The following is a 13,793-nucleotide window of genomic DNA, read 5'->3' as shown; positions in this document are numbered from 1 at the left end:
GGAGGTGGGAGCTGCCGCGCTCTCAGAGGCAGGATGGCTGGCCTCTGCCAGGTGCGCGGCGTAAGGATCTGTGTCAGATGTGGGCTCTGCTCATAGCCAGCGTGGTGGGCAGGTGTCCGTGGCAGTCTTCTCTGATTTCTTTATTTTCCTGGTGAAGCAAGGGCAAGGGCTGTGGGGAGAGGGAGGAGGAGCTTTGAAAGATGGTGGGAGAGCCAGGAGGGAACAGATGAGGGTCTCTTCCGCACAGGGCTGGGTGGTACCCGGCGGTCACCTAAAGTGGGCCAGGGGCTGGCCATGAGCCCCTCCATAACTGATGGCTGCCAGGAGCAGCCCAGAGGAGCCGAAGAGAACATGACGGGAAGAAAGGAGCCAGGTTCAATGACACCTGCGAAGGGGTGACGCTGGTGGAACCCGCAGGACACCCAACCGCCTGTCACCCCGGGCTCTGAGCCACCACACTCCTCTGCCTTTCCTGAGGGATGCTGGTGCCTGTGACTTGTCCAGCAGGGAGGTGGGGTTCTGCCTGCCCCTCTCTGACCTGACTCTTAGATGCCAGGTCCGGGGGAGCTATGCTTCACAGATGCTGCATTCTCTGTGCGTCCGGTGGCGGAGACGATGGGACGGGGAATCTTCTCGCTGTCGCCCACCCCATAAAGTGTAACCAGTCTCTTCCTTACACCTGATCAAGACATGTAACATCCAACTTGTGCAAGGCATAAATGTCCTCACAGTAAACCATAAGTTACCCAAAAGAATATCAAACGTCAGAACCAGAAGGTATTATGGATTATAAGGTCACCGTGATTCACAGACGGGCCAGCCTTGAGGCCCCTCGTGGTGCTCCTGTCTGCCTGGTGCCTGTGACTGTGGCAGGAGGTGCCACTTATGGCTGAGAAGCGCAGCCCGGCCCGCGGTCACCCACAGACCGGAACCGTCTCCCTGGCGCGGCACATTTTGGACCCATCCTCTTAGCCATGTCCTTGTTTTCTTGTTTTCTCTGCGTGAGTCATTGAGTGTTCCCTGATCCCTCCCGTGTCCATCCTAATGATTAAGTGAACAGTGACATTTCTAAGTTCTGTTTAACTTTCTTATTTAGAAAGATTTAGCTGATTAAAAGCTTCCAAAAATATTCTGTGACAAATGATCAAATGTTGATTTACCCAATAGGGGACAGTGTACTTAGAAGCCATCTCCATCCGCCCTTGGCTCTGGCAGGGAATGACATAGGAATTAATCAGCTGCGGTGAATCCGATTAGTTTAAGAACTAGGATTCTGGCACCCTGCCTTCAAGACAGCAAAGCATGTTAACGACAGTGGAACCTGAAAAGGCTTCAAGGTTTTTACAGTTACATTCTATTATATGTGTTAGTGATTTTTCTCAATAGCTGTCATTGTTGTTTTCAAAATCAAATGCACATCATTTGGTGAAAGCCCAGCTGGGATGTCCACTTGTGTTTGTCACCTGCAAGAGCGTCACTGCCATATTCTGCATGAAAAAAGGAAGACTAAACCGACAGAGGCTGCCTAGTGTCCAACAGTTTGAGAGGAAGTGGCCCTGCTGCCTTCCAGACAGTGTGCGTGAAAAGCCGGCAAAAGCACCTGCCCCTAAACCAGCAGATCCCTGTGCAGGAACCAAACAGCCACGTACGCAGAGGGGCACACAGCAGGGAGGTCCCAGCAGCCGTCCACGGTGGTGATGACCTCTGGTAGAGGGGCACACTACAGGGGAGGTCCCGTGCACAGAGGGGCACACAGCAGGGAGGTCCCATGCACAGAGGGGCACACAGCAGGGAGGTCCCAGCAGCTGTCTGCAGTGGCAACCTCTGGTCAGCTCCACGTGGCCATTGAGGAAAGTGGTTAAGTCCTGGTTATAATTCCATCGCATGGGATATGATGTAGCCATTAAAAGTATGCAGATTTAAGTTGCAATATGTCATTTTAACATGCTGTATTCACTCTAACTGATGTTATACATGTAAGATACAAATGTCTAACTTATATGAGTGTATAATAATAAAGTGTGTGACACGATCCCGTGAAGATGTATGTGTGTGTGTGCTTGTGTGTTTGTGTATCTCTCTGTGTCTCTGTACATGTCTGTGTCTGTGTATGTTTGTTGTCCCTGTGTGTGTGGTCTGTATCTGTGTGTGTGGCTGTGTATGTTGTCTCTGTGTCTGTGTGCCTCTGTGTGAGTTGTCCGTGTATTTGTGTGTGTATCTGTGTGTGTGTGTGTTATCTCTGTGTGTTATCCTGTGTGTGTGTTTTGGATGTTGATGTGTCTGCACGTGTGTGTCTGTTGTGTGTATCTGTGTGCTGTCTCTGTGTGTGTCTCTGTGTGTGTATCTGTGTGTGTTGTCTCTGTTTTCTGGATGTTTGTGTGTCTGTTGTGTGTGTGTCTATGTGTGCACACAGCCACAGTGTATACATGTTGTTAGCACGTGTGGAGAAAAAGACCCAGAAGTCTGTGCACTAAAATCCCCAGGGACTCCTGGTGTGATGATAAAGGGTGTGTCGTGCGATGCTCATGAATTAGTTATGTTTTTGTATTGTATTACAAAACTTATTATGTATTACATGATAAGTAATTTAATGCGAATTCAAATAATCATGGACAGTTCCTTTTTCTTGGCTGGATGTGTAGCTGACTTGCTTTTCTGGCACAATACTTGACATATTAAAATCAGTATTTATGACAGTGGTTAGGTTTTATTGAGCTATTTGATTTCACATCTTGAATGAATTTAGAGAAACAATGATGATGTAATCAAGGCAAATAAATGTATGACTGCGTTTTGTGATATTTACCAGTTCCTGCTGTTTTCCTCCTGTGTTGCAGACGCTAGCTCTGAGACCCCGACTGCCAGACGGCTGTACACCGCCAGTGGGCCTCCCGAGGGCTATGTCCCCTGTTGGCCCGAGCCCAGCAGCTGTGGGAGCCCCGAGCACGCCTCCAGCGGGGATGACACAGAAGGTAAAATGCTGGGTGGGAGGAAAGGTGGACATCTTTGCAGATAAGCTCTTATTTCCCAGTTTTGAAGTATTGTAATACCTTTATCTAAGTTTATACCTGGGGGGTAGGTGAGCATGTTCTTACACTGTATAGTGAACCACATGGTGTACGTATGTATTCTATAGCCATTAAAAGTGATGCTTAAAAACTTGTAATGACAGGAAAAAAGACTTCATATGGGGGAGATTGAAAGTGGGAATATGACTATAGCCCATGTTTGTTAATGCTTTAGGAGTACTCTGGAACTAAATACATATCAAATGCCATTAAATAATTGTTAACAGTACTTGTCTTGGTTTAGTAAAACATTATTTTCTTGAATTTCCAAGTTTCTCAAAATTTCTGAGATTGTACATCAAATTTGTAATCAAGGAAATAACTTATTTCGAATCTCTTTTGGAAGAAATCATTATAATTGCTGTTGTTGCATGTCGTATGAATGAAAGAACATACAATATTCTCTTAATACAGTTTACTGTTGAGCATGGAAAAGCTGGAGTTGCCCAGATACTTTTTACCTTAAGAGGGATATGGTTCTTTTCGCTTTACGTTGATCTTTTTTAAGGTGCACAAGAGGAATTTAGAATTTTCAAATAAAAGTTGTACCTAGATGATTTGTAGCAATATATAAACTAAGAAACTCTGTACTACAAACATTAATTAATTTGAATGTCAACAAAATATGGTTTTTGACTGCTTTTGTCTTTCTGGCTTCCTAAAAGATCGGAAACCATCCAAACAAAAATGAGATAACTAGGGAATAATGGATTCATCCTTTCAAGCCCTGTTGAAAATCTTTGAAACACAATTATTAGATAAATAGATTATTTAACTAGAAAATTTAATTATGTTCTTATGAAGATAAATACTCTGGGTGAATATGCCTCATTGTGTACTTAATCTGTTCAAGAAGGAAGCGCGTCGGCCTTCGCTCACGCCCTTCCTGTTGTCCGCGGCTGGCCTTCACGCCCTGTTGTACCCCGTTGTCCATGCTGCTCATGTTCCCAGGGCAGACCTGTGCTGGACCCCAGCGTAGAAGGCTGACTTGGCCATGAGCCATCACTGCTTCCCAGACAGGCTGTGTCAGGACCGGGCTAGCCAGTGTTCTTACAGGAAGTGGAAAGATACTTGCACCAGGTAGACAGGCATTCCTCTTCACAAGCTGCTTCTTGAGGACGTGTGTCCAGGAGCCCTTGAGGAGTCACTCCTTTCCTGTTGCCCGGGCCCCCTTGCCACCTCCTCCAGGCAGACTGTCAGGATGGCTTGGTGCCAGTGACTTGAAATGGTAAAGTTGGGTAAAAGGCAGCAATGCCCACCCTGTAATCGTGTTTCCTACCTTTGTTCTTCAAAATGAAAGAGAAAATGGCCAGAGCAAGCCCCAAGCACAGCCTTGCAGCTGCGGAGCTGATGGAGCCTCCAGGGCCTTCAGGAGCCAGAGGCCGGGAGAAGCAAGGACAGGACCCCTCTGTCTCTGACCCTCCGAGGTCAATGTGGGAACACGGCACACAAGAAGCAAGAGCCTTTGAGCTTTTTCTGTTGCGGTTTTAAGCACAGAGGTGAGAACTGGAGCTGGGAAAGCAATGGCCAACGTTGTTGGAAGCACTCAGGTCGCTGGCTTTCATTTTGAACAGGTGGGGCCCACACCTCAACTCCCAGGAAGCTGCAGAGGCAAGTGCTGTTTGTTTTTGCCTTTGCTGTGCCTGGCACTGGGCCCTCTGGGCATTCGCACTCAGGACCTTGAGCAGCCCTGCCCTGTGCCGGGCGGCCCCGCAGCGGCTTGGATCGGCTGCCCATGGCCCTGTCACCCAGGCATGGGTGTCACACCTGGTGCTTAGCCCTCAGCCTGGCCCCTCCTGGCTGCCTGGCCTCTGAGACTTAGTTTCCATCCTCCCAAAGGCCGTCTGGACCCCCGCAGTAGCACTTGCTGCGCCTTTGGGTCTGCCGGTCCCGGTTCGGTCAGGCTGAGGCCCTGCCCCTGGTCTCGGGTCTGCCGGTCCCAGTTCCGTCAGGCTGAGGCCCTGCCCCTGGTCTCGGGTCTGCCGGTCCCGGTTCCGTCAGGCTGAGGCCCTGCCCCTGGTCTCGGGTCTGCCGGTCCCGGTTCCGTCAGGCTGAGGCCCTGCCCTTGGTCTTGTCCTGGGTACCTGGCCACTGCCTTGTGATAAGTGGAGATTTAGTGCTCTTTAACCATATCAGTTAGGGCCTGTGTGTATTTGTTATGAAGACAGGCAGGCCTGTGCCCAGAAGCCAGCACAGGAAGACCCAAGTACCAGCCGTTTGTCTCTGTCTTGTCTGTGTTCTGTGGGTAATCTCTGAATGTGACAAGCACAGACTCTGGGTGCTTTTGGGCTCACAGCTCGTCAGGAACAGGTGGAAGGAGACGGGCTGTGGGAAGTCTTGAGTGGTGGTGTGTTGGATGTGGTTCTGGGACCTCTCCCACCTGGGTTGATGGGTCTCGGCTCTAGACAGAAACATGCACATACTCCTTCTCTTGTTGCTGTGGGGTTGTGTCTTGCTCTCCCAAAGCTGGTGAGCCCCTGGCCTGTCAGTGACAGAACAACCCACTATAGATTATGCCAGAAGAAAGCTGTCCTTTTTGGCAGATTCTCCATGGAAAATGCTACACAGCCGCATTTAGCAGGTGAACTCACTTATCTGGCAGGACACTCTTCTGCTCGTGGTCCTTGCGTGTCATAGGAACACTGCCCTACCTGAAGTTACAGAGTCTATTAAATACAATGATGTGAACATTCCTCCGGGCAGCTGGGGTAAGCACGTTGTCCTCAAAATATCCCTCACGTCCGTTTTCTCCTGTGTAGACCGCATTACAGGACTCGGGGCCCAGCTGACCACTGTGGGGACGGCAGGACTCTGGGCCCAGCTGACCACTGTGGGGACACTGGTTACCTTCCCAGCGGCATGAGTGTGTCCCTATGCCACTGTGCTGGAAACAAGTCCAGCCAGGTAACTTTTAGAAGAAAATGTCTACAGTGCCCCCAACATGCCTCTCTTCCCTGGGTTTTCCAGTGGCACACAGTGGCTGGCAACTTCCATGGTGGTGCACCTTCTCGCTCCTGCCAGACACCTCCAGGAGGAGACAAGAGGTGTGGGGGCACCACCAGCATCTCAGAGCCTCATTCAGGGAACACAGGAATTGATCAGTCCATTAGGTTTTGGAAATGCTTGCCTTACATCCAGTCAGGATCATAGGTGAGGCCAGGCACAGTGGGTCACGCCTGTAATCCCAGCACTTTGGGAGGCCAAGGTGGGCAGATCACCTGAGGTCAGGAGTTTGAGAACAGCCTGGCTAACATGGCGAAACCCTGTCTCTACTAAAAATACAAAAATTAGCCAGGTGTGGTGGCACGTACCTGTAATCCCAACTACTTGAGAGGCTGAGGCATGAGAATTGCTTGAACTGGGGAGGCGGAGGCCATGGTGAGCTGAGATCACACCACTGCACTCCAGCCTGGGCAACAAAGTGAGACTCCGTCTCAAAAAAAAAAAAATCATTCGTGAGCTCTTCACCTAGTTTATATGAGTCTACCTCTCTGGGAAAATATCATCTTGGAGTTTCACTTTTTATATTCATCTTTTATTGCAGATTAATCGAAAGACATGGAGAGTGTTGGCCTTCTTTCCTTGTTTTTGTAAAACTGTCCTTTAAAATCTTGTTCCCCATTCACTGTGCAGTCACTAGCAGTTCTGTAGAAATCCAGGTGAAAGGTACTCCCTTTAAAGTTCAGCGCCAGAAAAACATTTTGTTCTTATGAACTCGTATACTTCTTGTTGGATACGAGAGTGATTTCCCATGGATACCCTTTTTGCTTTGGCTGCCAGGAAGCCCAGATTTCAGCTGTTCATTGTTTTTATTCAGTAGCATTGTTTCCCTTGACCTCCATTTTCTGGTAGTTTCCACTTTTCCCCACTTCTCAGCTGCTTAACTCATTCTTCTTAGATTAAGTTAATAATAACAGGGCTTGTTTTCTGAGCTACATTTTTTCCTTTTTGGAAGTACACTGAGTAATCAGGGTTTACCAAGTAATTCACTGTATCAAATGCTTTTTAAACGCTTTTGTTGGGCGGTGTGCTCAGGCCCTAAGACTAGGAGGAGCTCCAGGAGGGCGCTGTAGAAGCTGATCCTACCTGGGGGGGCTCCTATGTGAGCCTGACCTACAGAATGGGCGCAGCGCTAAGGAAGCCCAGAGGGAAGCGAGCGTGTGCGCCTGCGGAGGGGCCGGGGGCGCGACCGAGGTTGGGGGGGAAGGGGGAGAGGGCGGGACAGGAGGGCGTGGCCGAGGGGCGGGACCGAAGTGGACGGGTGGGGCGGGGGAGAGGGGGTCGGAGGTGCGCGGGTTGGAGCTGTGGCCGGGGTCCTGCTTTGCGGGTTCTGCGAGAACGTCGGGGAAACGTGCGTGGACGGCTCAGGAGCCTCGCCGCGTCCTGCGCCCCGCTCGCCACGGCCTTGAAGGGGCCCTTGCCCCACCTGGGTTGCAGACCCTCGCTCCTCTCCTGTCTCGCGTGTTTTTGCAGCCGGGAACTGCATGGGGTGCCTGAGGAATTTAACCGCGGGCCGCCCCGCGTCTCCCCCGCCTTTTCAGAGCCTCCTGCGGTCGGGGATCGGGGCCAGGCGGGTCTCTCGGCGCCTTCCCGCCCTCCAGGATGTCCTTGGAGCCTCAGACCCTGCTCTGGAAACCCGGGTCCCGTCTCGGCTGGAAGCCTCGGAGGCCTGCGCCGGTTCCGCGCGCGCTCAGTTCTAGGGGCGGGGTCGCTGCACCCGGGGCCGCTCCGCACTTCGACCCCGATTCCTCCGTGGCCGCCCCAAAGTCCACCTGCTCCGGCCTCGGCTCGGGTCCCTCTGGCCACGCCCCGAGGCTGCCCCGCGGGCCTGGCGCGCTCCCCCTGGCGCCGCGGGCACTGGCCCGGGTTCCGCTGACTTCAGCCCTGGGTCGGGTGGGCGCCGCCTCCTGCCTCGCCTGGGCCGCCGGGGCGCTTCCTGCGCTGCCGCCTCTCTCCTGCCGCGCTCCACAGGGACCCGCCTCCCCCCTGCCGCGCTCCACAGGGACCCGCCTCCCCCCTGCCGCGCTCCACAGGGACCCGCCTCCCTCCAGTCGCGCTCCCCGCGCCGCCGCCTCCTCCGTCTAGGGGTTCCCGCCTTCGTCTAGGGGTTCCCGCCTCTCCCCTGCGCGCCCTCAGCGCGTGCTGTTAGCGGGCCCCTTCCCTGCCCAGGGGGTGATAGTCGACCCACACGCTTAGCGTTTGTTGTGCCAGACCGTCTGGGCTTATTGCAAAGCTTGTGCAAACGTGAGCATTGCCGGCTTTTTATTCCCTGAGGCGCCTTAGCCTGGCGCCTGGTGGAATTCTTAAGTCAATATTTGGTGAACTGCGTTGAATGATTTTGTATAAAAACAGCCCATAAGGCAAGTGTCAGTATTTCCCCGGTTCGTAATCACAAGCGGTGTTTGAGGCATTGACTCAGATTCTGTGCTCAGATCCAGCGGCAGAATCATGAACATAAGTCATTTCTGTGGAGAGCTATTGTGATGATTATTCTAGCAGCAAGCACCAGTTGAACTAGCTACTAACTTCACGGCTTCTGGAAGCATGCAGTAAATGCGCGGTTCTAATGTGGATTCCGTGTGAGTTAAACATCCGTCCATGCTGTGACAGAATCGTGGCTCTCTCCGCTTTTTGCCTTTGCTGAAGGAGCCCTAGCCTGACTTCTCTGAGGCCTTCCAGAGTGTTGGCTCGTGGGTGCGGGGGGCGGGTGGTGGGGCTGCCCCCGCTCCACAGTCCTCGCATCTCGCCCTCTCAAGGGCCTGTCAAAGTCAGAGCTAGCAGTGTTTCATTCTTGTCGTGCTGGTTTATTGAAATGAGACTTCACACATTCAGCTGTGTCCAAGCTCGCCTGATCCTAGAAGAGGGGAGGGGCCCCTTGCTGTGCGCGCACTCTCGCTCTCTCACTCTGGGTGTCCTGCGAGGGACATGTTGCTCGGCTGCCTTTACCTATGCACAAGTGAGATGAGAGCCTGGACCTGGAGGGCTTGTGCATCCTGGGCCATCAGAAAAGGCTGTGATGGTTTCTAAAAGGCTGGCACTGTGTATGGTCATGTTTTTGTATCTTTGGCATCTCCTAGATTCTTCCCGGACTTAAGCCAGTGAGCATAGCATTGGCTGTTTGATTAAAGACTGTGGTTGCAGGGTGTCAAGCATTAACTTTGAAGTAACTCACCTGTGAGATCTACACTTTTTGTTTTGTTTTGTTTTGTTTTGCTTGCCTAGGAAGAAATAAAAGAAAAGAATGCATTTGTTCTTATTGCCATTTGTTTTCTTAAAACATATTTACTTGATTTCCGAGCTCTTGTTGGCACATATGCCTAAGCAATTTGGACTAGAGAAATGTCTAGATATTGGTATATCTTAACACTACTTTTAGCTTGAAGTGAATGTGTTACAAAAATAGAGTGATTATGAACATTTTACTAGATACTAATAATTAATTGAAGTTAAAGAATAACTGAGAAAAAAGGTAGAAAATGATGATTATCATTATTAATTTGAGATGGAGTCTTGCTCTGTCACCCAGGCAACCTCTGCCTCCTGGGTTTAAGCCACCCTCCTGCCTCAGCCTCCCGAGAAGCTGGGACTACAGGTGTGCGCCACTGCACCCAGGTAATTTTTTTTTTTTTTTTTTTGTATTTTTAGTAGAGAGGGGCTTCACCTTGTTGGCCAGGCTGGTCTCAAACCCCTGGGGCCAAGTGATCTGCTTGCCTGGGCCTCCCAGATTGCTGGGATTACAGGCCTGAGCCACTGTGGCCAGCCAATTACTGAAGAAATAATACATGAATTGCCCAAAGCTGAAGAGACCCTCAGGAACAGAAAGATGGCTGAAAGTCCCTACCACGATAATGAAGAAAGACCCTCGAGATGCCAGACACAGGCCTCGGAAGAAGATGCTAAAATATCCCCAGGAGGAAAACAGATGTCTTGACAGAAATTGGAATTAAGCTGCAGGCTTCAGAGCCTCCGTCTTCTCTGTGGTACCACTGAAAACCCGTGAAGTAAATGAGCGTTTCAGTTAAGTTTTCAACGCAGAAAGTCACGAGTCCAAGTCAGTGAAGAATATTTACAAAACACTTCATAGTTTCAGAGCCTCCCACAAATATAACCTCATTTTAACATTTTTGAGGATACATTTACTCTATTTAAATTTACTATTTAAATTTTTTATTTACTATGGCTTTATATTTATTGAATAATTCAGTGTCTTTTGTTCATTTGTACTGTTTTAATTGCTTTATTTAAATTTAATTTAAATTTAATTATTTAATTAAATAATTTATTTAAATTTAATTATTTAAATTTAAAAATTTTTCCTTCATCTAATTTTAATTTAATGACTTGCCTCATGGTTTTGGCAGTTTTATTTAAGGGAATTTAGCACTTTATTGCCCTATTTTAAGCCTTTTATTGCTTATAAAGTTTTTATCATTTTGTTGGCCGTTTTATGGAAAGTTACAGAAAATGACTAAATGTGAATTGTTTTTAAAACTGTCAAAGTGTTTTATGGTGAGACACTACTCACTCTTCCACTATGTCAGTTTTTAAGACTCAAACATGTAAACATGAAACATAACATTTTCTTGAGTATGTATAATTCAAGCTTATTCAAAACTAACCTAGAAAATTTGAACATTATTTCGGTATCAAAGTCTGTCTCAAGGAAGAATTCAGGAACTAATCTTGTTGAAGATTATGAGATAATGTGTATTTGACCACATGTTTAGTAAGTATTCATAAGGCAGACATTTAGCTTAGCAGCAGATCACATCTAGAGCAAAACTCATCTTTCCTTTGGTGGTTCCTGATCACTGCCAGGCATCCAAATACAAAGTCACAAAAACTTTAGCATCTAGATTGTTGTGTTTTAGCCCAACTCAGTTTTTGATAACGTTGAGGTCGCGTCTGTTCTTTCAGTGCCATTTGAAATCAAAAGCTAAATATGTCCTGCAGCTGGCTTGGAGCCGGGGGAGGAAGCCACATTTCCAGCTGTGAGGCTGCACCTCCCTTGCTGTCTTTGGAAATTACTGCTCCAGATTCAGATCCATTAAGAGAAGAGAGAGCGAGAATCCGTTTTTTTAAAGTGACAGGAAACTCTTCAAGTCCTCTTTATTCGGAGGGTGTTCGGGCACCTGCTGACCCTCATGGCTGACCCTGGAGGGGTGTTCCCCGTCTCACAGGCAGTCCTTGGTGGCCGAGGCCCTGGGGAGAAGTCTCTGTCCCAGGAGCCGTGTGAGCCACCTTCGTTCCCTGAAGCCCTGGCTGCTGGGTCTGAATTTTATCCTCAGAGGCCAAATCGAACATGAATTCCTCTCTGTGTGGCAGGCCTTCTACATGGAAAGCAACTGCCATGGTCCACCCCAGCCACAGCCACCACTCGTCCATCCCCGAGTCCCCAGGGGTCTCACACCACCCTGCCTGGAGCAGGACATGCTTCTCAGCAGGCCCCAGTGTTTCCTTGGCTACATGAGTACAATCTGTGTTATTACAAAATATTGTTCTGGATTTTAGGCAAACAACACGCTCAGCAATTGGAAGATTTCATGTTACTACATTTGAAAGGTCTGCTTTCACAGATAGGGGTTAGATCTGCTTGGTAAGAAGTTTACTACTTTTTATTTAGCACCTAGTGGACATGGGGAGCTTAACGGTAATTATCAGATGCAATTTGTAGCCTAGCTTTGAATCTAGAATAAAATTCATATTTCCTTTAAAATGCCTAGCCTGCTTTCATGTAAGAAGGTGCGGCGGTGAGAATTAGAATAAGCTGAAGACTGGTTATTTTTGGTATCTTATCTGTACTCCAGCAGTTCATCAGAAGGTAGGTGCCCGATAGTAGCGGAGGGATTTCTGACACACTGTGACTCTTTTTGAAGTGAGTGTGTCTGAGAGGTATGTTTTGGGGATGGCAGCTCTTCAGAGTGTGCTGCGCTCTGACTATAAATAGCCAGGCATCTTGTTCCCTCACATCGCGTTCAGCTGCTGCGTGTGAAGGGCGTGGACTGTGGGCCTCTGATACCCTGGAGATGTGGACATTCTGGAGTCTGTGGAGTGGTTCTGAAAAGTCATATGGAGGGTGCAGCATGAGTGGAGAAGTCGCAGTGCATCAGGGTAAAAGGGCCTGTGTCAGAGCCACTGGGACTCCAGAGCAGGGAGAGCACGCTCAGGGCTTCAGAGCTGTTTGGATAAAGCCTCAGTTGTTTTCCCCTTGAGCTGCTGAGCCCCTGTCTTATTTTGGGTAATGTTCCTTAGGGTCTTGTGTTCCTCACTAGACCTGAGAAGGGAATGCTGGTCAGACCACTCAGATGAGACTGCGGAGCTGGGAGGTTGTGACTGTAATTGTGTCACGGCGGTCAAGACACCTGTCAGACCACAGTGAGGAAGCCTTCGTTCAGGACATCGCCATAGGTACAGGGACCACCACAACGGGTTTGCACTGGGGGAGGGGGCCTGGGCTCAAGAACAAACACAACAAGGAAAAGTGGGAATCGAGCCAAGGAGCAGGGTGGGGGTGGATGGAAAACTTCTGAGAGGAGACCTCAAAGTGAGGGAGATTCTGGCTAAACCACCCCAACCAGGAGTCTTAGTGAAGGCAGACAGGGCGCTCAGAGGTCACCGAGGGGCGGTGGGGTGAGGAACCCAATCAGGTGTCAGGCTTAGCAGGGTTGTTGCTGAGACTGGATTTTGCAGGGAAGTGCACACACAGGTGGGCCTCAGAGGAGGTTCCGTCCGGAGCCTGACGAAGTCTCGGCCGCGAAGAGGCTCTTCTGGCCATCTTCCCACCCAAACGTAAATGCGGCTTTCGCTTAAGAAATGGTTTCCGGCTTGGCAGGAGACTTAACAGCATAATGAAAGCATCATTACAAAGAAACACGTCTGTCTGAATGAACCGAAGCTCAACAACTGCAAAATGGATGGGTTCTGTGGCTTCTGCTGGCAAGGCCTGTGGAGGGCCTCTGTCTCAGTTAGGCGGAGACACTGCTTTGCAATCCTGTTTGCGTTTCTTCCTCCACGTTCTGATTGCTCTTGCATTCTTTGCATTAGACTCCAATCCCCAAGGAAGCTTTTCTCCATCTCGTATGTGAAAGTCATTCATAAACATCTTGTTTTTCTCAGTTGCCAAATTCATGTGCCCCCTGCTGGGTACGTCTCACCACAAACGCAGGCACATGTTTTAAATAAGACAGAGTTGTTTTTTCTGCGAGCCAGATTGTCGGCTATTTTGTACAGTGCTCCCTTGTCTAGAAGCATCAGGAACTTTGAGATCTGGGATGGAGCAGCCACCGTGGACTCGGCCTCCTCGGGCCGGGCAGCACTGCAGCACTCTGGGCATGGGGATTTGCATGACCCTGGAGCTGCTCTCTCGCCCCCAGTTGACAGCAGGGGAAGTGGGGTGCAGAGGCCACAAGCTGGTGCGGCAGAGCCTGCCAGACGCATCCAATCTTTCTCTTTGGGATACGATGTTTTTTAATGGCCTTGGGCAGCATCACCGACGTTCAGAGTGTGCATTTTCATGAGTCTGCATGTAGCATGACCCCAAGACCACTGTCGCAGTTGAAATAATGAATGTGTCCATCACCACCAGGTCTCCTTGTGCCCTGAGAGGGCCACTTCCTCCCCTCTGCCCTGTCCAGGAAGCCCCAGTGGATCAGCTCACGGACCCCAGGACTCACAGAAGTGGGGCCAGGTGGTGTGTGCAGCTGGGGGCGCGGGGCGGTCTGGGCT

The 13,793-nt window shown here is 49.8% G+C and overlaps 1 protein-coding gene across 9 annotated transcripts in view; it reads left to right on the top strand.

Annotated features, from left to right (window-relative positions):
* ERICH1 (glutamate rich 1) overlaps window positions 1-13,793 on the top strand; it is a 65,264-nt gene that overhangs the window by 32,997 nt on the left and 18,474 nt on the right. For all 9 annotated transcript variants that reach the window (XR_012416989.1, XR_012416990.1, XM_074000178.1 and 6 more), the window contains one exon: window positions 2,838-2,972. Coding sequence is in view for 5 of the 9 variants with exons in the window: in XM_065518719.2 (XP_065374791.1) it covers window positions 2,838-2,972 (135 nt within the window). In the remaining 4 variants the exon portion in view is untranslated. The remainder of the gene's footprint in view (window positions 1-2,837; window positions 2,973-13,793) is intronic.

This window comes from Macaca fascicularis, chromosome 8 (genome assembly GCF_037993035.2).
Source record: "Macaca fascicularis isolate 582-1 chromosome 8, T2T-MFA8v1.1".
In the NCBI taxonomy this organism is placed as follows: Eukaryota; Metazoa; Chordata; class Mammalia; order Primates; family Cercopithecidae; genus Macaca; species Macaca fascicularis.
This window is presented reverse-complemented; position numbering and strand designations above follow the sequence as displayed.